The sequence below is a fragment of the Carcharhinus amblyrhynchos genome, chromosome 3, assembly GCF_965287045.1.
Source record: "Carcharhinus amblyrhynchos chromosome 3, sCarAmb.v2.hapA, whole genome shotgun sequence".
NCBI lineage: Eukaryota > Metazoa > Chordata > Chondrichthyes > Carcharhiniformes > Carcharhinidae > Carcharhinus > Carcharhinus amblyrhynchos.
Genome location: NC_137326.1, coordinates 98,223,656 through 98,247,993, shown reverse-complemented (window position 1 = coordinate 98,247,993; position 24,338 = coordinate 98,223,656). Strand labels below are relative to the sequence as shown.

Below are 24,338 nucleotides of genomic sequence, written 5' to 3'. Positions count from 1 at the left end.
TGCAATATTAAAATTTTAACTCACAATAATGTATAGTCTTTGACTGAAATTGCATGACACCAGAGAAGTAAATATTTTGTCACTGCAGTCTAAAGATATCTACAAATTCAAGATTTACACAATTAATTACAACTCAAAAGAATCATTTACTACCCACTGAAAGTTTTCTATGATCCATGAACATTCTTCATACACTGATTGGAACCTCCCCATACACACATACAACTAAAAGCAAATTAGTTGACATGTGAGAACTTCCTATATTTTGCTATACAAATCACAGAATAGTTGCAGCACAGGTCATTCAGTCCGGTGTGTCCACGTCAGCTTTCAGCAGCATTCACCTAAGGCAATTCACCACTTTCTCCCCATAGCTCTGCACATTCTTCTTTCTAAGGTAACAATCCAATTCACTCTTCAAAGTCTCAATTGAGCCTCCCTCCACCATGCTCTCAAATAGATTCCAGATTCTAATAACTCTGTATGAAAAACATTTAGCTCATTTGCTGCTTCTTTTGGCTGTACCATAAATTTGTGTCCTGTTGTGCTTGATACTTCCACCAATAGGAACAATTTTTCACTACCTACTCTGTCCAGATCACTCATGACTTTGAACATCTCTATCCTCTCAACCTTCTCTTCTCCAAGGAAAATGCTTCCAACTTCTTGAATTTGTTCGTATAATTGAAGTTCCTCATCCCTGGGACCATTATCCTGAACCTTTTCTGCATTAATGCCACTCTAATGGCGTCACATCTTTCCTGAGACATGATGCCCAAAATTGGGCACAGTACTCCAATTAAGGCAGAAGCCATGTTCTGCACAAGTCTGACATAACTCCTGGCTTGTATGCTCTGTGCCCTAACCTGTCTTGCCACATTCAATGATTTATGTACATATATACCCAAGTTCCTCTGTTCCTGCACCCCCTTTAGAATTTTATCCTTTATTATACATCATCTCTCTGCATTCTGTCAAAATGAATCACTTCACATATCTCTATATTACATTTCATTTGTTTCTTGTCTGTGGATTCCATCAACCTCTCTTTTTCCTTTTGAAGTTCGACAATGTCTTCCTCACAGTTCACAATGCTTCCAAGTTTTGTATCATTACAAATTCAAAATGTGTCCTTTACATCAAAGTCTTGGTCATTAAATCAAGAAAAGCAGGAGTCCCAAAACAAACTGTTTGGAAACTCCATTCGACCATAAGACATAGGAGCAGAAGTAGGCCATTTGGCCCATCACGTCTGCTCCACATTCAATGAGAACATTACTGGGCAGATAATCTTTACTTTCCTGCCTTATCCCCATAACCCCTCTTATTTATTAAAAATATGTCTATGTCAGCCTTGAACATACCTAACAACCCACCTCTGCAGCTTCCTGCAGTAAAGAATTCCATAGATTTACTGCTCTCAGAGCAGTCTCTGTCCTAAATAGGTGACTTCTTACTCAGATTATGCACTCTGAACCTGGATTCTCCCACAAGGGGAGACAACCTCTCAGTGTCTACCATGTCAAGCCCCGTGCAAATACTATATGTCTCAATGAAGTCACCTCTCATTTTTCTAAACTGCAATAAGTACAGGCCCAGCCAACTGAACCTCTCCTCATAAGAAAATTCCTCCATTACTAGGGTCAACCAAGTGAACCTTTTCTAGAATGCCTCCAATGCCAGTTTATCTTTCTTTAGATAAGGAACCAAAACTGTTCACATGACAAACATTCACTGGAGTCTGAAATACATCCATTAACCACCACTCGCACCAATTTTTCCATATTGCCACTGTCCCTTTTATAACTTCACACACAAGTCCTTTGTGCAGCACTTTATCAAATATCTTTTGGCAGTCCACATACACCACATCAACAGCATTATCCAGATCAGCCTTCTCATTCCCATCAAGCTAATTAACCACAATTTGCACACAAATTCCTTTTCAAAAAGCAAAGTACCAGTCCTTATCTGCTTATATATGTGTGAATAGGGAATTCTGAAGACTATGGTTAATGGTAGATGGTGTGCTGATATAATTGGCACACCATCTACCATTTTAAACTTTCACCCTTTCCACAACCAGACAATGGCAGCTATGTACACCATACACAAGATTCACTGCAACCACAGATCACAGTTCCGTCCAAAACTAAAACCTCTAGTACCTAGAAAGATAAAGGGCAGCAGATGCATGCCAACTCTACCACCTGATATTCCCCTCCAAGCTACACATCATCTCGACTTGGAATTGTATCACCTTTCTTTCACTATCACTGGATCAAATCTTGGCATTCCCTTCCGTACAGCACAGTAGGTACACATACACCAGATGGATTGGCAGCAGTTCACAAGAGGAACTGGGGATGAGCAACAAATGGTCTTGTCAGTAATGCTCACGTACCAAAAAATATTTTTTTTAAATCAGGTATAACTGGACTTTTAATAGCAATCTGAGCAATAATTATTGCTGAACAATCTGGCCCTAAAGAGATAATTTTCTATTTGTAGAATTGTTAAACGTCTCCATTAAATCTAACTTTTAAAAAAATATTTTCGCTTCACCTCAATCTTTAATTCGTTTCATCTTTAAAAATGATTTGATTTTAACGCTTTTCATTTCCCAGTTGCCACCTGATGACATAACTGTAGCTTTACACTTGAGAAGCTCCATAAAAGAACGCTACAAATTAATTTGCATAGTAAGAGCAAGTCTCTCACCACTGAAAATGCTATATCTCTCGATGGTAGGGGTCAGTATCAAGAGCCCTCAAGTCATTGCTAACTACAAAATCAATAGAATTGAAATCCCCAGTTAAAATCTCTTTCATAGCATATCCAAGTGGACAAAATGTGAAACATTTTCAAGTTCTTTATCAAGTTACAAACAAAGCAAAAACATAACTACATTGCATTCTTTGCATGTCTGGAGTAATGCAAATCACAGCCACTGGATAGAAAGTGAGTCACAATGGCAAGGCGAGCCACAATTAAAACTGACTATTAAGCACATTAGGAATTAGGAATCACTGAATTTATCTCATGCCCAATTTAAAGGCATGAGCTAAACTAAAATAATGCAAGATACTTTGCATTTCTTCCGCACTCACTCAATGTATGAATAAGAACATAAGAAATAGGAGCAGGAGTAGGCCATCTAGCCCTTCGAGCCTGCCCCGCCATTCAATAAGATCATGGCTGATCTGTCGTGGCTCAGTTCCACATTCCCACCCTCTCCCCATAACCCTTAATCCCCTCGCTTATCAAAAACCCATCAACCCGCGTCTTAAAAATATTGAGCGAGGCAGCCTCCACCACTTCAACGGGCAGAGAATTCCAGAGATTCACCACCCTTTGAGTGAAGAAATTCCTCCTCAACTCCGTTCTAAACCGCCCCCCCTTTATCTTGAGGCTGTGCCCCCTAGTCCTACTGTCCTTTCTCAGCGGGAAGAGTCTCTCCACCTCTATCCTATCCATCCCATTCATCATCTTATACGTCTCAATGAGATCTCCCCTCATTCTTCTAAACTCTAACGAGTACAAGCCCAGTTTATTCAGCCTCTCCTCATAGCTCAACCCCCTCAACTCCGGCATCAGCCTAGTAAACCTCCTCTGCACTCCCTCCAAGGCCAAAATATCTTTGCGTAAGTGCGGCGACCAAAACTGCACACAGTACTCCAGCTGCGGCCTCACCAATGCCCTATACAGCTGCAGCAAGACCTCCCTACTTTTATATTCAATCCCCCTCGCTATGAAGGCCAGCATCCCATTAGCCTTCCTAACCACCTGCTGCACCTGCAGGCTGGGCTTTTGCGATGCATGCACAAGGACCCCGAGGTCCCTCTGCACTATCACCTGCTGCAGTTTTTCGCCACGTAAGTAATAGTCCTTCTTACCATTATTCCTACCAAAGTGGACCACCTTGCACTTGCCAACATTAAATTCCATTTGCCAGTTCCTGGCCCATTCACCCAGCCTATCTAGATCCTTCTGCAGACTCTCCACACCCTCCACGCAATTTGCCGTTCCACCAATCCTGGTGTCATCAGCAAATTTCGACACCATACACTCGGTTCCCTCCTCCAGATCATCTATATAAATGGTAAATAGCTGAGGCCCCAGCACCGACCCCTGGGGCACTCCACTAGTCACCAACCGCCAATCCGAATAGCACCCATTAACCCCCACTCTCTGCCTCCTATTTGACAACCAATCCTCTATCCACGCTAACACCCTACCCCCAACTCCATGCCCCCTTACCTTCTGCAATAACCTCTTGTGAGGTACCTTGTCAAACACTCTCTGAAAATCAACAAAGACCACATCCACCGGCTCTCCTCTATCCACCGCCCTAGGCACATCCTCATAGAACTCCAATAAATTTGTCAGACATGACAAACTAATAACTAGCTAATTTCTGTCATTGGAATTGATGAACATAAGCTATTGCTTTTTGAAGGGCTGACGCTTTCAGCGTTGCACAAATCTAAAGCTTGCTTTACTCTTCAGCATAAGTTGTGTTCTAAAATCTTCTATCATGTCTTTGCTAAACTGAAGTTTACCGTTTCAGCTGCATAGCAACAATTAATGCTGCATCCCTTTTTGGATCAAAATGTTTAAATACCTTTTTAACAGGTATTGATTTTTTGAGTTGTACTTGCTAACACGCTGGACTTATGAAATGACATTAGTGCCCAGTTAATGCTGATTATGCAAATAATCAAGGCCATGCTTTTCTGACTATATAAACTGAAAGGATATTTAAAAAGCCCATGTTCCAAAAGGTCTTGGAAAAGTTTACAAAGTTTGGAAAATACCCATGACATATGATGATGGAAGCACGGAATAAGGGGCTGGGTAGAAGACCAAAAGGGAACTGACGAGATTAACTTTATTATGGTGTTATAAAATGACAGGTCTATTAGACTACCAGAGAGCGACATCAAACTCCTAGCCACTGATGATCATCTTGAGCATCAAAGGGCACCCACTCAGCTTAGTCACACTGTCAGTTTCAGGTTGATCAGTTACAGTGGTAAGTTAGTACAATGCTAATTACAGGCCTGGCATTACAGCGTAAGTTATATCACTTTGAAAGTCAATTTTTCAAAAAAAAAGCATGATGTGAAATATTGAACCCATCAGTAAATTGGATGAGCAGAACTTAAGCATGATGTTGTTCTTTCTAGAGAATCTACAAAGTTATTTTGCTTCTACACCTCCAAAATAATAGACATTCTTGGACTTTTGATTCCACTGCTTGGCCAGTGAAACCCAGTCACTCAGATGCTCTCTAAAGGGTAGACAATCTCAAAACATTAAATCCTCAAATTCCATCAACACTGTCAATCTGAACAAATTAGATGTTGCATTTTGAATAAATAAGACTCTTTTTCATCACAAAAAGAAACTCTGTTTTGCGACTGACATGCACCTGGCTAACACCTACATTTTCAGTAGGTATTAAAAAAACTCAAAAGACATTGATAAAATAATTGGAGATTTCTCACCACTCAGGTCCAAAGTTAAGGGTCTGTGTTTCAGCTGCCATTTTTCTTCTTATTTTCCTCCCAATTCACTGGTAAAAAAAAATTAACAATTATTTTTAAAAAAAGCCCACTGTTTGGCTGAAAGTACTTTTGCTTCTGGGTCAGAAAATTGCACAAATCCAATTTGTCTACAGCACAATATCATAAGGAAAAATTCTGGTTGGTAGTGTTTTTGGAAGTGGTTGGTGTTTTTGAAACGTTAAATCCTTTGCCGGCTTTGGCAGTTCAGGTGGATAAAATCATTAAGGCACTACTTAAAGTGCAGGAAATGTCACCAGGTATCCTGGCTAATACTCCTCCCCAAAGATTCTAAAAGGTGTTTTATGATTCTGAATTGAAAAATTTTATTTCACAGTTGATGTTGGGAAATGGTATGATCAAATGGAAACAGTAGTGGAACAATCCATAACCACTTGAGAGGAGTGGATAAATTCCTAAATAAGGCAAAAAAAATAAGATATGGGGATAGGTGAAGGGAACAAAATGAAATATTTATGCACCAAATTTTATTATTTTATTAGTTAAGTATTAATATTCATAGAATTTTGTTTGCAAGATGATAGATGTGTCATTGTATTTCAGGAATAATTCATTGCATCTCAAAACAAAAGTAGCTCTTAGATACATTTGAACTAGCAAGTTTGGCCTGAACTTTTGCAAAGCCAGAGTTAAACAAATAGTTAGTATATGATACAACTATGACAGCTCTCAATTAACAGAGTGGCTGTCTAAAATACATCTGTTACAAATAAATATTTATAAAAGCATACTGATAGAAGTACAGTACAATATTTACAATATAAAATAACTTAGAAGTGCTATGGCTCTTAGCATTGTAACAGAATTATGCAGCATTAAGAGAAAGCATAGGGATGGCATGGGATTCAGCTATTTTTGCTTCTTTCCTCCCTATGTTTAAAGGAAGGGAGAGAGAGATGCATTGTGTCCTAAGAGTATCAGCTTTCAAACATCGCTCCTTCCATTAATAATGACAAAAGACGTCATTTTTTTTGAAAAAAGGAGAACTTTTTAAGAATACCCATTCCTGAAGTGGATATTATTTCCAGGGGTTAAGAGGTCATGGGGGGGGGGGGCGGGTGGCTTGACTGGGGTAATGCGAGAGGGCCACGGAGCTGGTGAATGTATTTGTGACTCTGTGCCTCTTCCTAATATATGGATAGACTTGGCTAGAAAAGTCTTGTTTATCTTTGATGTGTTCACACCTATTTTGCCGAACAATGAGAATGCTTGGGGGTCCTTGACACACTTGGAAGGTCACTAGGGATTCTGCGGTTCAAAAGGTTTGGGAAACCCTGACTACATGACAGACTGATAGCCTCTTGAAGAAGACTTATGCTTATTCCTATAGTCAGTTAATTTCCTCTGTATGTTAATAAATATCAAGCCAACAAAAGAACACACTTGGCTGCTAACAAAATATTCCCTGGGTCAGCTAGAAGACGGTAAGAAGGTTGTGAGACTTCTTATTGTGTTTATCCCAGTCCAACACCAGCATCCCCACATCAGCTAAAAGATGCAAATTTTAGTAATGTTTTTAATTTAGTATGCTGCCTCAGAAACTAAGTGAAACTGCAGATAGATCGTATCGAAGTTCCTTCAACCCAATGACTTCTATAATAATTTCCTAACAAAAGATAATATTATGCAAGCATTTGTGGCAAAGCAGAAAACAGCTGCAGGGTTGATCTCTAGCATTAAAGGTCAAAGTTGAGAAAAATGCCTGGGGAAACCTAGAAGTGTCCAACATCAAAAGATAGCATCTCAGTGATGCTATTTAAGTATTTAGTTAATAAATGAAAAAGTTGCATCCGGATTATTTTACATTAAATTACAAGGAGAGGAATAATAAAAATCCAAAATAGTAAAAGGTAAATCCAGGATCAATATCAGGAAGTTCTTCCCCAAACAGCAAATATTGAAATAGACTTTTAGATTAAGTAGGGAAGAAGCAAGCTCTGGACTCATTTTCATCAAACCAGGTGTCAAGATGAGGGGAAACTTGAAATGGATGAACCAGCGTGAGCCAAAAATAATTCTTTATGCATAATTCTCCTCAACCTTCTCCAAAGTTCTCATTTACCCTCTCTGGAACAACAGAACAATTATACTCACCAAAAAGTAACTTAAGTGAAGCACTTGTTGGTTTTTCTTGGAGATGTGCAAAGGAGCTCAGTCCGTCTTTAATGTTTATGTGCTGAATCCTTTAGTACCTCCTTCAGAATCTCTACTCTATTCTCTTCTAGAGATATGTCTCCTGTTTTCCTTTCTCTGTAATTCACAGGTAAAAGATCACAGTAAATTATTTTAATAGAAAAACTGAGTTAAGAGGCAAATCAAAAATTATTTTTGCTGTATTTTCATTGGCTTTTAGTTTAATTTTATCTATGATGCTAGTTCACAACTAAAAATATGAAAGCACTTTTGTCACAAACACAACCCATCAAGCAACTGCAAACATGAACTGCAATTCCTTTATAAAGCACATTATTTTTGAACATTTTTTCTTACTCCAACCCAGTGAAGCATTTTGATGAGTTTCCGACTTTAATTGTGCTAATACAAACACAAGTTATCACATACGCTATTACCTGAGGATGGATTGACTGACAGCTTTGTGCTTCAAGATAACTTCAGGATGTGAAGAATATGAGAAGCCATATGATTCACTCAAACTCCCAGAGCATCCTGGGCTTTGTGAATGCCAAGAAACATAGCTCATCAAAAAGATTCAGTTAAATGGATTGAGAATCTCAATTTATTTGACTAAGACAACACTGTTAAATTCCAATTAGCATCAAGTAATCTTGATTCAGCTTAATACCATGTAAGTATAGTTCTCATAATAAAACAACTCAGCCTAAACCAGATAGTTCAGGCTCTTAGTATGAGGTTTCTTCATCAACTGAAAAGATCAGAGGTACACAGACACGGAACAGTGCATTAATTTTGATCTTGTTTCAGAAATCTAGGTTTACTATTGGAAGCACTGACACAGCAAAGAATAGAATGAAGCTTTGAAAATGATTGAGGAGGAAAAAGGAAAACCTCCGTGACAGCAAACTTGGAATTTCTCAGAGAAAATTGCTGCAAAAATTAGGGAGAAGCTGGTTAAACATTCTATTCCATAGCTAGAAAAGAGAGGGAGGTTGTCACATTCTTTGATAATTCAGTTAAATTCTAGGGCAAGGGAAAGCTGTGAAGATAGCTCCATCTGAACCAGTGCCAAATGGCTGAATGGAGAAACTAAGTATTGTTGTGAGTGTGGGAGCAAGCAAATTTTAAAAACTTGTATTTATGTAGAACACATAGTAAAATACCTGGTGTTTCACAGGAGCAATAATGAAATAAAATTCAAACCACAAATAGCTATTTAGGAAAGGTGATCAAAGAGGTAAGCTTTAAGGAATGTCTTAAAGGAGGCCTGAGGAGTAGTGTTAAGTAGGAAAATGCAAGGTTTAGGGCATGAGCAGGTTAAAGATACAGCCATCAGTGAAGTGAAGAAAAGTGAGAATGCAGAGGCTTGAACTGGAGGATTGCAGAGATTTTGGAGGGTTGCAGAGATGGAGGAATAGGAAGGAGTGAGGTTATGAAGGAATTTCAAAACAAGAATGAGAATTTTAAAGTTGATAGACCAGAAGCTAACATAGGTCAACAAGTAGAGGGGAATGGGTGAATGGAACTTGGTGCAAGTTAGGATACAAAAAATGGAACTTTGAATGAGTTGAAGTTTACAAAGGGTACAAGGTGGGAGATTAGCTAGGAATGGGCTGCAATAGTTTGACATAACATAGGTATGGATCAGGGGCTCAGCAACTGATGAGCTCAGGCAGATGTAGAGACAAACACTTCCACAAGAAGGTTGAGGTAGGCATTGTTCTAATGATGGAGAGGATGCAGGACACCATGTTTTACCCTCAGAATGGCCAGGAAGACGTGATGTGCTGGAATCATAAATGGTTAATTTGGTACAGAAGAAAATATACAAACTATAGGTTATTGTACATAGAGCGATCATGCAAATACAGAAAATGATAGCAAGTGTGCATGTACACTATAAGGATTATCAGTTTAGTGAGCGGAAGTAAAGGATACCTTAAAATCATAAAAAATAAAATAAATAAGGATCTTGCAAATGAGGACAGTTACAATACGATAATGGAGATCTGACTCAACAATAGCATAGCACAGCACTGCTGCACAAATACTTTTTGGACTTAAAGCCTGATCACAATACTGTTCAACAGAATAATCCAAGGGCAAGCAAAGCACCTATAGATTCTCCCACCGTAGTGGAAAACATACAGCATCTTAGATGAGCATCAATGAAAAATACTCGTTAGCAAACTAAAGGCAAGTGTGAGATTACAGTATTATGGCTTACTATGGTACACTATAGCCCACAAAGGATAATTGTCATGTCCCCCAATTGATGAAAAAATTTAAACATTTGTTTATACTGCTTGAAGGGTACCACTCCATATCAAGTGTGATTAAGGCAAGGAGGCAGTTTCCATGGACTCCTTGCTGAAAGAACAGGAGAATCCACCATGGCTAACAAAAGTATAACGTGGAGATGCCGGCGTTGGACTGGGGTAAACACAGTAAGAAGTCACACGGCACCAGGCTAAAGTCCAACAAGCTTATTTGATAGTAAACCCACAAGCTTTCGGGTTTGCCCCTTTGTCAGGTGAGTGGAGAATTCTGGTCTCAAACAGAGCATATAAAAGGCACACACAGTTTACAGGATACTGATTAGAATGCAAGTCTTTACAACTAATCAATTCTTAAAAGGTGCAGACAATGTGAGTGGAGATAGCATTAAGCATAGGTTAAAGAGATATGTATTGTCTCCAGACAGGACAGTAAGTGAGATGTTGCAAGCCCAGGCAAGTCATGGGGGTTACAGATAGTGTGACATGAACCCAAGATCCTGGGTGAGGCCATCCTCATGTGTGCAGAACTTGGCTATCAGTTTCTGCTCAGTGACTCTGCGCTGTCTTATGTTGTGAAGGCCGCCTTGGAGAACGTTTACCCAAAGATCGGAAACCGAACGCCCGTGACCAGTGAAGTGCTCACCAACAGGAAGGGAACAGTCTTGCTTGGTGATTGTTGAGCAGTGTTCATTCATCCATTGTCGTAGTGTCTGCATGGTCTCCCCAATGTACCACGCCTTGGAACATCCTTTCTTGTAGCACATCAGGTAGACAATGTTGGCCGAGTTGCAAGGGTATGTGCCATGTACCTGGTGGATGGTGTTCTCACGAGATGATAGCATCCATGTCGATGATCCAGCATGTCTTGCAGAGGGTGCTGTGGCCCGGTTTGAGACGTCGTGGTCACTGTTCTCCTGAAGGCTGGGTAATTTGCTGAGGACAATGGTCTCTTTGAGGTTGTGTGGTTGTTTGAAGGCAAGAAGTGGGGGTGTGGGGATGGCCTTAACTCTGAAGATGATGTCGTAGCTTCTCCGCTCCGAGAAAGCATTGGACGATGAAGGGTACTCTGTTCACTATGTCCCGTGTCTGTCTTCTGAGGAAGTCAGTGCAGTTTTTCGCTGTGGTGCGTCAGAACTGTCGCTGAGCAGAAACTGATAGCCAAATTCCACACACGAGGATAGCCTCAACCAGGATCTTGGGTTCATGTTGCACTATCTGTAGCCTCCATGACTTGCAACATCTCATTTACTGTTCTATCTGGAGACAATGCACATCTCTTTGACCTATGCTTAATGCTATCTCCACTCACATTGTCTGCACCTTTAAGAATTGATTAGCTGAAAAGACTCACATTCTAATCAGTATTCTGTAAACTGTGTGTGCCTTTATATGCTCTGTTTGAGACCAGAACTCCCCACTCATCTGACGAAGGGGCAAACCTCAAAAGCTTGTGGGTTTACTATCAAATAAACTTGTTGGACTTTAACCTGGTGTTGTGAGACTTCTTACTGTGTTTACAAAAGTATGACATGGGGAAGCAGAGTGTTACTGGTGAGTAGAAATTCCAAAATCCTTCAAATGTTTGAGATGGCGTTACTGCCCGTGGGTGTGGGCGACACAGTGGTTAGCAGTGCTGCCTCACAGCGCCAGGGATTGGGTTTGATTCCTGACTTGGGTCACGGTCTGTGCAGTGTCTGTATCTTTTCCCCACGCCTGCATGGGTTTCCTCTGGCTGCTCTGGTTTACTCCCACAGTCCAAGAGACGTGCTGGTTAAATGTATTGGCTATGCTAAATTCTCCCTCTGTGTACCCAAACAGGCACTGGAGTGCCGCAACCAGGAGATTTTCACAGTAACTTCATTGCAGTGTTCATGTAAGTCTATTTGTGATACTAATAAATAAATCAAAAGAACTAGCATAAAAAGCATGAATGATTTGCACTCTTCATTTTGTAAAGCAGCTGCTATATTCTGGCTGAGGCAGAGCTCACACTAACAACTGAAGATTGTTAATCGAAATAGAGTTAATACTTCTACCACAGAAAGTAACATTTCTGACTGGAGGAGGCACTACAAAATAAAACTTGATGAGAAAAGTAACGGGTGCAACAGCACACAAGCATCAGTTTGCGTGCTGTTTATACTTTAATAATTTAAACTCAGTGCAATACTTGGGGGGGGGGGGTGTACCTGGCAGTCATGACTTCATACAGGTATCAACAGCCAACAAAGCAGCTAACCAGTCTATTACAACCACCAGAGGTGAGCTTTTAAAACACAGAACCATATAATGGTTACAGAAGGCCATTCGGCCTGTCAAGTTTGTGCCAGCTCCCTGCAAGAGCAAATCACTGTGTCCTACTCTCTGCTCTGTCTCCCCAACTCTTTTCCCATAAGCCTGCAACTTCTTGATCTTTAGGTGCTTATCCAATTCATTTTTGGCCTCTCAGCATTTTGAGCATCTTTATCAAATATCCTCTCAATCACTCCAAGAATAATCCCAGCTTCTCCAAGCTCCCCGCGTAACAAAATAAAAGCAAAATACTGCAGATGCTGGAACAAAAATAGAACATCAGCAGATCTGACAGCATCTGTGGGGGAGAGAATAGAGCCAATATTGAGTCTAGATGACCCTTTGTCAGAGCTCTGATGAAGGGTCATCAAGACTCGAAACATCTTTTGTAAGTCATACATACCTTAATCCTCTTACCACATCAAAAAACCCAAACAGGTTACTTAAGCACAATTTGTTTTTAACAGGTCAATGCTAGCTTTATTTAATTAATCCACAAAAGTCCAAACGACTTGTTAATTTTGTCCTGGATTATAGTTTAAAATTTTCCTATCACCAAGGTTAAACTGATTGACCAGTTGCTAGGCTTTTCAATGCATTCTTTTCAAACAAAGGTGTGAACATTTGCAACTGTCCAGTCCACTACTATCACATTAGGTTTGGAAGATTATGGCCAGTACCTCCACGATTTCCACCTTTCCTTTCCTCAGCATCTTTGGATGTGGTTTATCCAATGTTTATGGTATATGATGTACTGCCCATGTTTCCAGTACCTTTATCAATTTAACCCATACAACGTATCTACCTCCTGCTTCACTGCAACTTTGTCAGGGAAGTTGCGGTGAAGCAGGAGGTAGGGAAGATAAGACAATGCTGCAAAAGGCAAACACAAAGTGATCATTTACCACCTCAGTCAAGTCCTCTGCCTCCATCTGAGATTGCTTTCCTGGTTCCTAATCAATCCCATTCCTCCTACTAACCATCAAACTTCTGGATCCCCCTTTTGTTACTTGTTATAGTTTATTCTCATTGTCTTTTTGCTTCTAATTTAATTTTCACCACCTGTCTGAACTTTCTATATTCACTTGTAATATCAACTTGATAAGTGTCATATCCCCCATTCCTTTTCTGCTTAAATTTTACTCTTCATTGCTTTCAACATCCAGGGAGATCTGGCTTTGATTGCCTTATTTGTCCTACTAATGGGAATGTACCTCAAATGTACACAAACCATCTCTTCTTTAAAGGCAGCCCATCGTTATGTAACAGTTTTGCCTGACAATTATTAATGTCAATTTATCTAGTTTCTAAAAGTTTTTCCATCACCAAAGTTAAACTGATTAACCTGTAGTTGCTGGGTTTCTCCATGCATCCTCTTTTGAACAAGGGTGTGAACATTTGCAATTGTCCTGTTCACTACTATCACATTAGGTGTGGAAGATTACAGCCAGCATCTCTGAAATTTCCGCCTGTCTTTTCCTTAGCCCTCCACCAATGTAATAATTTTATTCTGGTTTGTTCCTTGTCATTTGCAATAAAGAAATCTAACCTTAATATTCTAATAATTGCTTCCTCAGACTTCCCCTTCTGATACTTAACATGATCCATTCCCCAGAAGTACACGAAGCAATGCCTACTTCATTGGGTCCAAGATATTCCGATCAAGAAGATAGCTATTATTCATTATTGTCGTTATTATGTCCTGATTGCTGAGCAACACTTGCTGGAAATGGAACTGGCTCTGAGGAAGAGGCCCAATGGGCCCAGTGACCAAAGGAATCATGTTTATTATCCCAATGGAACTTTCTTCCAATTAAAATGAACAAACTCTGAACCTTGCTACCATCTCGAATCCTCTCCATGACAATTATAAAATTAATCAGGCAGGTGCAACATGTACTAAGCCTGAGATTAGCTTCTGACCACTTAAGTGTGCCATCACTAAGCATGCCTTTTTCCATTTCCATAACATCACCTGACATTACCCCACCTGCTCCAGAAACCCTTATTCTGGCCTTTGTTATCTCTAGAACTTAGTATTCCAAACACTTCTGATATCTCACACTGCCTCTGTAAACTTTAGGTTATCCAAAAGTCTGTTCCCCATGTCCCAAGTCGCACAAAATCCCATTTGCCTATCATTCTCGTGTTCACTGACCTGTATTGCCTCCCAGTCAAGCAATGTCTTGATTTTAAAATTCTATTATTTGCTTAACACCTCTGTCCATGATCTCACTGCTCCTATCTAAATAACTTCCTCCAGCCCAACAACATTCCAAGTCATCTGTGCCTATCTAATTCTGGCTTCTTTCGCATCCCTGATTTCAATCTCTTTTTTTAAATTCATTTGCAGGACATGGTAATTGCTGACTGACCAGCATTTGTTGCCCATCCCTAGTTGCCCTTGGAAGGTAATTCAGAGTCAACCACATTGCCGTGGTTCTAGAATCACATGTAGGCCAGAGCCGGTAAGGATGCTAGTCTCCTTCCCGAAAGGACCTTGGTGAACCTTGTGGGTACTTCCAACAATCAACGATGTTTCATAGTCATCAGTAAATTCTTAGCTCCAGATTTTTTTTTAAATTGAATTCAAATTCCACCATCTGCTGTGGCAGAATTTGAACCCAGGTCCCCAGAGCATTAGCTGAGTTTGTGGATTAATTGTCTAGCAATATTACTAGGTTGTCACCTCCCTTAACCTCTCCACCACTGGTGCCTTCAGATGGCCAGGACATCAGCTATAGAATTCCCTCCCTACACCCTTTATGTCCCCATCCCATATTTCTTCTTTATAACACCTGCCAACTCTTTGACCAAGCTTTTAAAAGGTCACCTGCACTAATATTTCCTTGTATGGCTGAATGTCATACTTCATTTTATAAATCCCCTATGAAGTGCTCTGGGATTATTTTATGTTGAATTTACGGTCAACACTATTAAGAGTACTGAAAACAGCCAACTTTGCATACTGCTCAAGTTTCAATCAAAATTATAATAGTAACTTTAATATTTCGCCAATGTGTTGTATTCTACTGAGCTGTTTCATCAAAATTGCTTAAATTACGAGACAATTTTGATTTGAATACGACATGACTGAATTAATAGGGAATCTACAATTTCACTAGCCCTGCATATGCTGACAAATTTCCACAACTGTAAATACTGTTGTTATATTACAACAGAGAGCACCGTTCAAAAATATTGAATTGTTTCCAAAATACTTTGGGATATTGCAAGGCTGTGTGTTAGGGATGGTTTGGTGTAATGAATGTTATTTAGCAATTGTCAGCTCAAACAGAAATAATAAGGAAAACAACATCTTGCTGCAATGCAAGAGTTAAAGAATAATTACACACCCATTAAATGTTAATTTATTTATCAACACCACATTAAAGAATCAGTTTTGCTGGGCAAAAAACATTTGCTACTGAAATGATATCCTGCAAAGTGATCCAAGTAACCCTGCAAAGTAAACCAATATAAGAAAGTTATATTGTACAAGATGGCATTTAACATGGTTTGTGCAATTACAAATAATAATATAATCATGATAAGCAATGTTCCTGACCAGCATAACCTAATATACTAGGTATCATCTTTTATCCCAAGATACTTTGCTGGGTCAAGTACATTGCATAAAATTAAGTAGAGCTGCACATGGTTACGTCACTTAGTGATCAATAATACCATTTTATACAACAGCTGAATGCTCCTGAAAATTCCAGAAAATAAGTGCAGTACTTTTTAAAAAAATTTACAACACAGAGCTTGCATCTGATACCATTCTCGTCTCCAATTTACAATACGGAGGAAGTTTAAATTGATCAAACTTGCACCACGTGTTTATCTAAAAATTTTAGTGCTTCGTTAAACCACAATTGAGGGATGATTTTTCCAGAGGTTCTTAAGATGAGAAAGAGGTGGAACATTGGAGAGGTTTATGAAGAAAAATTTGCATTTATATCCTACTTTTCATAACAGCTGAAGGTCTGGAAAGGAGTCACTGAAATACTTTAAGTGTAATCACTGTTGTAACGTGGGAAGTGCAGCAGCCACTTAGCACACAGTAAGCTTCCACAAACAGCAATGCAACAATGGCCAGGTAATCTGTTTTCATGATGCTGGTTGAGAGATAACTCCCCTGTTCTTCTTCAAAATAGTACTATGGAATCTTTTATATCCACTCAAACAGGCAGATTCAGTTTAATGTTCCATCTGAAAGACAACATCTCCAATAGTGCCCACTCCCTCAGAACTGTACGAGAATATCAGGTGCAAAGTTTGTGATCAAGCCTTGGAGCAGGACTTGAACTTGGTGCTACCAACTGAACCACAGCTGACACAAGAGAATTTAATAGCACAGGCCAAATGATTGAAATACTGCTGACCAAAGGAGAGGCTGAAAGGATGCATAAAAAGAGTAGAGTTCTGGAGGGGAATACATAGAAATAGAAGGTTAAGAATATGAGGCAATTTAAGCATGAAGACGTTAATTTAAAAACTGAAGTGATATGAGCCCAGAAGTCAATAGTTTCGAGAAGACAAATGATAGATGAGCAGCCATTGCAGGATAGAAGGAGGCTCTGCCAAACTTGAAAACGATACTGAGGTGACAAACTGTCCAGGATAGTAACTGAGAAATGGATAAATTTTCATTGGGTAAAGAGAATAACTACCATCACCCAAAAGCTGAGCTAGAGAAAGTCACATCCAATCAAAAACGGATGTCAGACTAGTTGTTTGACAGCACAGAAGGAATGGAATAGCAGAAACTTGGAAGGTGGCCCCATGTAAATGAATAACATCAAAGGACAAAAGTAGTATGAGGAATGGGACGGGGCAGAGTGTGGAAAACAAGGACGGATCCTTCAGGGAGTCAGAATATCACGGTGTCAATAAGAGAAGCCACAAGCAAAGAACAAAGAACAACCCAGCACGGGAAACAGGCCCTTCGGCCCAACGAGCCCGCGCCGCCGCATCACCCTACACCTATTCTACCCTGCATGTCTACGAATGGAACCCTACTCAGTCAGATTCAGGGAAGAAATAGTGTCAATTTGGTAAAAACCGATTAGCCTAAGAGCACATCTTTGGGGTGTGGGAGGAAACCGGAGCGCCCGGAGGAAACCCACGCAACCACAGGGAGAATGCGCAAACTCCCACAGACACAGGCCCAAATCCATGTGTCTGCACAGCCAGCAGTGCTAGTCACTGAGCTGTTGCGGCGCCCGTCTACCGGTCCAGGATCAAGCACACACACCGACATGAAGTACTAGGCCACTCCTGGAACTTCCAAGAGTAGCCCACACACGACCCGCCATGTGCATGCCCCTCGTTTGACACGAGGTGGACCGCCACCTGTGGAATAAAGACAAAAATATTAATCTTACAGCCTGCCTTTCCAGTGTCTCCTGAGGTTTAACCCTATTTAATAGCCCCTACCATCTCCCTCCATTCTCGTTTCACTCATGTGCCTATCTAACTGCATCTTAAACGAGTCCAACGTTCCTGCCTCCACCACCCTACTCGGTAACGCGTTCCAGACCCCCACAACTCTCTGCGTAAAGAACCTTCTTCTCACCTCCAAATTATACCTCTCCCCCCTCACCCTTAAATGATGACCTCTCGTGTTCGTACCCAGTCTAGGAAGCAGTCTCTCACTATTAACTCTATCTATTCCCTTCAGTATCTTACATACTTCTATCATGTCCCCTCTCAATCTCCGTCTTTCCAAGGAGAATAGTCCCAGTTTCTTCAACCTCTCCTCGTAACCCAGTCCCCCCATGCCAGGCAACATCCTGGTAAACCTCCTCTGCACCCTTTCCAGAGACTCCACGTCCTTCCGGTAGTAAGGTGACCAGAAGCGTAGATGTTTTGGATACAAATCGAATAGAAAACAACTCTCATTTATGTAGCACCCTGAATAAAATAAAAGGCATCAAGCAGCTTCTCAGGAGCAAAGGCACATAAACACTAACACCATATCAAAGGAGACATTAGAACAAGTGATCAAAGTTTTGTCCAAGACTTAAGCATCTTGAAGGAGAAAAGGATGATGGCTATTAAATTCAAGTTGCATCTAATTTGCCACCTCTTGAAAACAGCAAGTTCATTATTGGTGCAGACCATCACATGAAATTCATTTTGCAGGCTCATACAGGCCTTTCCCTGCTGCTGGAAAAATCCAAGCGGAACTTGAGAAAAGAATTTGCAGCAATGGAAGGTAATATAATTAACACAAATAGTTGACTGGAAATCTGTGACAGTATAAGAAACAAGACAAATTCAAACCATATATCAATATTATGATACATTGGAGAATACTAAGACTATAAGGTTCTTTATTGGAGAAAACAAAACTGGAAAAGCAAAGGTCTATTAGAATACAAAAAGTGAAAACTTACAGATCCACATACTCATTTTTTGACTGGGGATAGGCAATGCTTGCAGACTTGTACTTTGATGCTCATTTACATTAATCAAATGTCTCCGACGTTAAGTGACATTAAATGCAATCCAGCCATGAAAATGCCACAATGTAACACGACTACCATCCAAGCTAATGAAAATCTCTCAAGCAGATGATCATGGAACTGGTTTGACCCCCACACAGCCAGATTTAACAGGGTCAGAGAAAGCACCATCCACTCCACTTCTTATTGCTCAGTATTCCAGAATCAGACTGGAAATCAAAGATCACTTTCACCCAACACAATGCCACGTCACACCCCCATCTCACCTCTCACTTAGTAAATATGACAAGACAACAGATAGATCCTTGAAACACCAGAGGTGCTAGAGCAGCTGGAAAAACAATGGGCGGGCGGGGGGCGGCGACAGCGGCATGGTTATTGGAAAGGATGGTATGGTCAACTCTGAAAGACTGCAAACAGGTCAAGAAGAATGAGATTCTCTTGCGATGGTCTAAGTTTGTCCTTTAAACATGCCATCAAAAAACAATCCCTGATCTCACTGAAACTGCAAGTTACCACCTCATTCCCATTCTCTCTTTCCCCTTTAATATCCTTTAATGTGTTGCCACCCTGTAAATTTGTGCCCGTCTTTGTTGGGGCTGTGTTTTGAATCTTCCAATCTGACACTGGAAATTATAAGTGACATTTTCCTATGAGACTATGACAAACAAATAATTGTTCCCCATCCTTCTAGGCCTGCCTACAGCCTATGGCAGTTGACTGAACAATCTTCCTCCACTGCCTTGCCATTGTCCAACTGTGTGGAACTGAGCTCAATTTGTTCCATGCTTCTCTAATTGTACTCTGTACCATTCTTCTCTAATTGCAGCCAGAATGCCATAGCTTCTCATCCTGTTCCTACACAATTATCACTGGTGCATCCAAAGATCCATTTTTGGCCCTCTACTATTTCTCACGTACATGTTGCCCTTGGTGTCATGATCCAAAAACACAGCCTTAGTTTCCACGTACAATTACAACACTTAATTCCATCTCATCACATCTCCTCGCCTCCTCTACCGTTGCCAAATTATCTGACAGGTCATCTGACATCCATTACTCAATGATCAGATCTTTGGGAAACCAAAATTATTGTGTTTGATTAACCCTTCTTCCTGCCAACTAGGGCTGAACCATTCCAATTGCAACCTTGGTGTTACATCTGACCTCAAGATGAGCTTCTGTCCACAAATTTGTGCCTCAATAAAACCATTTGTTTCCACCTCTGTACCATGAACTGGCTACCCCTATTTCAACTTATCAGCTACAAATCTCTCATTCAAGCAGTTCTTACCTTTGAACTTGACTATTTCTACTTATTCCTAGCTGATCTTCTACAGCATTACCTCCGTAAACTTGAGGTCATCCAAAACATTGCCATCTGTGTCCTTACATGCATCAAGTCCCATTCATCAACCATCTGTGTTGACTGATCTACACTGGCTCCCAGTTAAGTGACAGCTCAATTTTAAAATTCTCACATTTTTCAAAGCAATTACCATTTCCAACAAGAGAGGATCTAACTATTGTCTCCAGGCTTCAATGATATTAACACTGCTGAATTCTCCCATGATCAACATCCTGGGGTTCACCAATGTACTTAAGAGTACTAAATAAAAACTGTGCTTCCAAGAGCAAGTGGGAATTCTCAGAAAGTGGGAGTTCTCCTGACCGACCAAATTTGCCTGGGTGAGTACAGCTCCAACTCAAAGTTCAACATCATCCAGGACAAAGCAACTTGCTTCATTGGTACCTTATCCACCATCTAAAACATTCATTCCCTCCACTACTAGCACACATCATCTACATGACATACCATAGCAACCTGACAAGACACCTCCCACACCATCTTCCAAACTTGTTACCTCTACCAACAAAAAGGACAAGGGCAACAGACATGTAGGAATACCACCACTACCCTTAGGCCTCCCCTCCAAGACAAAGTTTATTTATTAGTCACAAGTAAGGCTTACATTACTACTGCAATAAAGTTACTATGAAATTCCCCTAGTCCCCGCATTCAGGGTCAATCTGTTTGGCTCAATGCACCTAACCAGCACGTCTTTCAGAATGTGGAGGAACAGCACCCATAGAAAACCCACGCAGACACAGGAGAAAATGCAAATTCCACAGTGACTCAAGCCAGGAATCAAACCTGGATCCCTGGCGCTGTGGGGAAGCAGGGCTAACCACTGCGCTACCACACATACCATTCAGACTTGAAACTATTTCATTCTTTTACTGCCATTGGGTCAAAATTCTGACTCTCACCATTGTTTTCTCAAAATTAGGTGCAGGCAACAATGCTGTCCAAGAAAGATGATTAACTCAAGCCTTTACCCAGAAGAAGCATCTTATGGCGCCTATAATAGATTAAAACGTATATTCTATGGCACTGATGGCGAGAAAGACTAGTTAAAGATCCAGGGAAGAAACGAAGTCAATTACAAATGGGAGAATGTCACGGACAATTGTTAGAAAAAGAGAGATCAATCCATTCAGTTGTCTTTCCCACTTCTCCTTTCACCTAGCCTCCCATAATGTTCCTTACTGCCCCACCTAAGCCATGACTTGCATTTTTTTAAATTCTAATTTGTAATAATTCATTGTCCATCTGGCTTTGTCCAGACTTATCCTTTCTGCTCACCTCTTGCACAACACCCTATTTCCAGCAAACAGCTGACCTCAAGATTTTTTTCTAGATCCCAGCTAAACTAAAACTATTAAGAGTTCTCTAGCCACAAGTTTTTTTTGCATTAGCATTCCACCAACTCCCCACCCTCCTGCTTCAAACCCACCATCAACCCACTGCTCAAAAAAATAAACCCATCCTTGACCCTGTTCCCTAGCAAACATTCATTTGTCAAATTCCCTTTCCTGTTAAAATGCTGGAACCTATCGAATCCAGATTAATTTTTCCACAATTCCACATCTTTAATTCCTCTAATCAGGTTCCTAGTCCTGCCAGAACACTGAAATGGTCCTCATTAATATCACAAATATCATTCATTCTTTGTTAGTGTGACATTTGAAAGCTTTGTCTCACCCCATTACCAACCACACCAGATTCAAATTTGATCAAACAGTGAAATCAGAGCTAAAGGAGCAACTGCAAATAATGCATTATCCAAACAAGCTCAGTGTAAGGATGAGTTGAGATCACAAGAAAATTATCAAACTGTAAATTAGAGTGTCTTGAGGCTGAAACACATTTTGAGAAATGCAGACACCTAAACAATGGAGAGTGAAAGGTGATTCTGAAGAATGATGGAGTAGGTCAGTCGGAGAGGACACGAGATCAATGACGCAGCTCTCAGATGGTGGTGGTGGAGGAGGAAAGATCAATAGTGAATATCAATAAAAGGCAACATGTATGGATTAGCCATATTTTAAAAGATATGAAAACCTGCTGAAGGATATGACTGAAGAAAGATTATATGGATATACATAAAGAGGGAGAAAGAGAATGACGTTAGACATGTTAAAATTTAAAATGGGAGACTTCTGCAAGCAACTGAAGAGGGAAGTGCAGAACCGTGAGGCACAGAAAAATGAATACAGGTTTGCCTATTGGTAAATCATGACCGTTTACAACGTATCTATCCAATCAAGCTTTTGGTCATCTGTCTCTAATACTAGCTTATTGGCTCAAGTGTCAAATGTTGCTTTATAATGCTCCAGTGAAATGTCTTGGGATGTTTTATTTGTTAAGGGTGCTATTCAATTATACACAGACATACAAGCTGCTATTGCAACAGGCAAAAAGTAGATCTCAGATCCCCAATGACACACAGGCCCTGATTTTACCAGCATGCCTGCCCTGAAATCGGCATGGGCAGATCTCATGAACGACATACTCCGTTGGCCTCAGGCATGATCTTATGAGCCTCGAGTGGAATGCTGGTAAAATTCCAGCCATAGGCTCTGAAAAGAAATAATACAGACAGGGTATTGGAGGAAAGGTATGAAGGTACGTGTTATGATTTTAAGGGAAATTACCATACATTGCATGCTTATGAATATTGTTTAAATGGCTGTTTAACCTTTTATAAAGATTTAATGGCACTGCAAGATGAAATGCAATTTAAAGTGTAATTTGATACTAACCAAGATTACCTCACTCAAAAAAAACCAAGTCCTAACAAACTCAAGTAAATCATACGCTTGGAGGGAACAGAGATTCACTAGAATTATAGTAGAAATTAAAGACTTCAGTTATATGGAGTGATTAAAGAAGCTGTGATTGCATTCTTTAGAGCACAGAAAATTAATTAATGGCTATATTTCAAAACAATTCACTAACTCTGAAGTACTTTACGACGTCCCAAGGATGTGATGAAGTGCTACATGAATTCAAACTTTCTTTAATTGATCAAAATAAATTTTATAGCATCGAGTTTGTACACTGGTGTGTTTTAAAGCTATACAAAGCAGCCTCAAATCATGCATTTAGCACAGAGCCTCCTGTGAAATTATGCAGTTCTATTTCACTAGAATCATGAATGAATTCTGCTGCCCATAGCCCCATTACCCCATTCACAATTTCAATTAAAACTTCAGCAATGGATGAGGTCCAGATTGCCTGCAAGAAAACATAAACAAAGTAACAAGGAATCACAACACATTAGTAAAATAATCTTGAGTTAAGAGTTACCAGCTGTTATAAAAAACCATTCCATTATTTTAACTGATATATAGTACTGGTCAGGGTGAGAAATTCAGTTAAAGCATCTAGAAAGTAAGGACTAAGCAGAAAAATAAACTTTCAAAAAACAATAAAGGAGTCTCAACATAGTTACACTCCACAATTATTTTGCCAATGTACAATCACTTTTAAGAACTGCTAACAATCAAATCCATTTTAAGAACAAACATTTTACTACATAAATTTAATGAAAATTACATGTTACAATGCTTTACATGTTTACACATAAGCACAATTTCCAAAATCTCAAGCATTTGCATCTGTAAACATGTCACAAACATGTCAGGCAACAAAGGGAATGAAATTGTTTAATGTTTGTGCTCTACTTCTACAGAGATCATGCCATCAGGTAATTCAAAACATCCAACGCATAGAAATAAGTTTAGTGAAAATATCCACATAACTAAAGTTCATTCAACAACATTCTGAGACAGTTAATGACACCTACTGAAAACCAATGTCACGTAATACGTCAGGAGTCCAGCAATGAAATTACACCAACATATTGAAGAAGTTTAAATAAGCATCTTGGAATTACCATTACATCAACACAAACAATTTGATGACTGGTAACAATTGTGACATCAGTGCTTGGAGAAATGAGTAACGTGAAAACGCAACAATAATGTCAAAATGAAAAACTTGATTTGGATTATGTAGAAAATTTAGTAAGCGGAAGAGGTCATATTTGACATCGGGAAGTTACTCTTAAAATTATGAATTCCATTTCCTCATCTTCCAAATAGACATTGGAACCAACCATATGATCAGTGTGAAAATTTAAAACACGCAGATAGATTCCGTGCCCTCAAATTACAACAGATCACGGTTGTCCCAAACGCTCCTGATAAGGCAGAAATATCAA

General features: G+C 39.9%; 1 protein-coding gene across 1 annotated transcript in view; it reads right to left on the bottom strand.

The window, feature by feature from the left end:
* Positions 1 to 24,338, bottom strand: part of gigyf2 (GRB10 interacting GYF protein 2) — a 148,975-nt gene that overhangs the window by 124,011 nt on the left and 626 nt on the right. The window contains exons 2-3 of the mRNA XM_080185567.1: positions 7,683 to 7,838; positions 5,511 to 5,578 (exon numbers count right to left, since the gene is read on the bottom strand). Coding sequence (XP_080041693.1) covers positions 5,511 to 5,551 — 41 coding nt within the window. The 5' untranslated portion in view covers positions 5,552 to 5,578; positions 7,683 to 7,838. The remainder of the gene's footprint in view (positions 1 to 5,510; positions 5,579 to 7,682; positions 7,839 to 24,338) is intronic.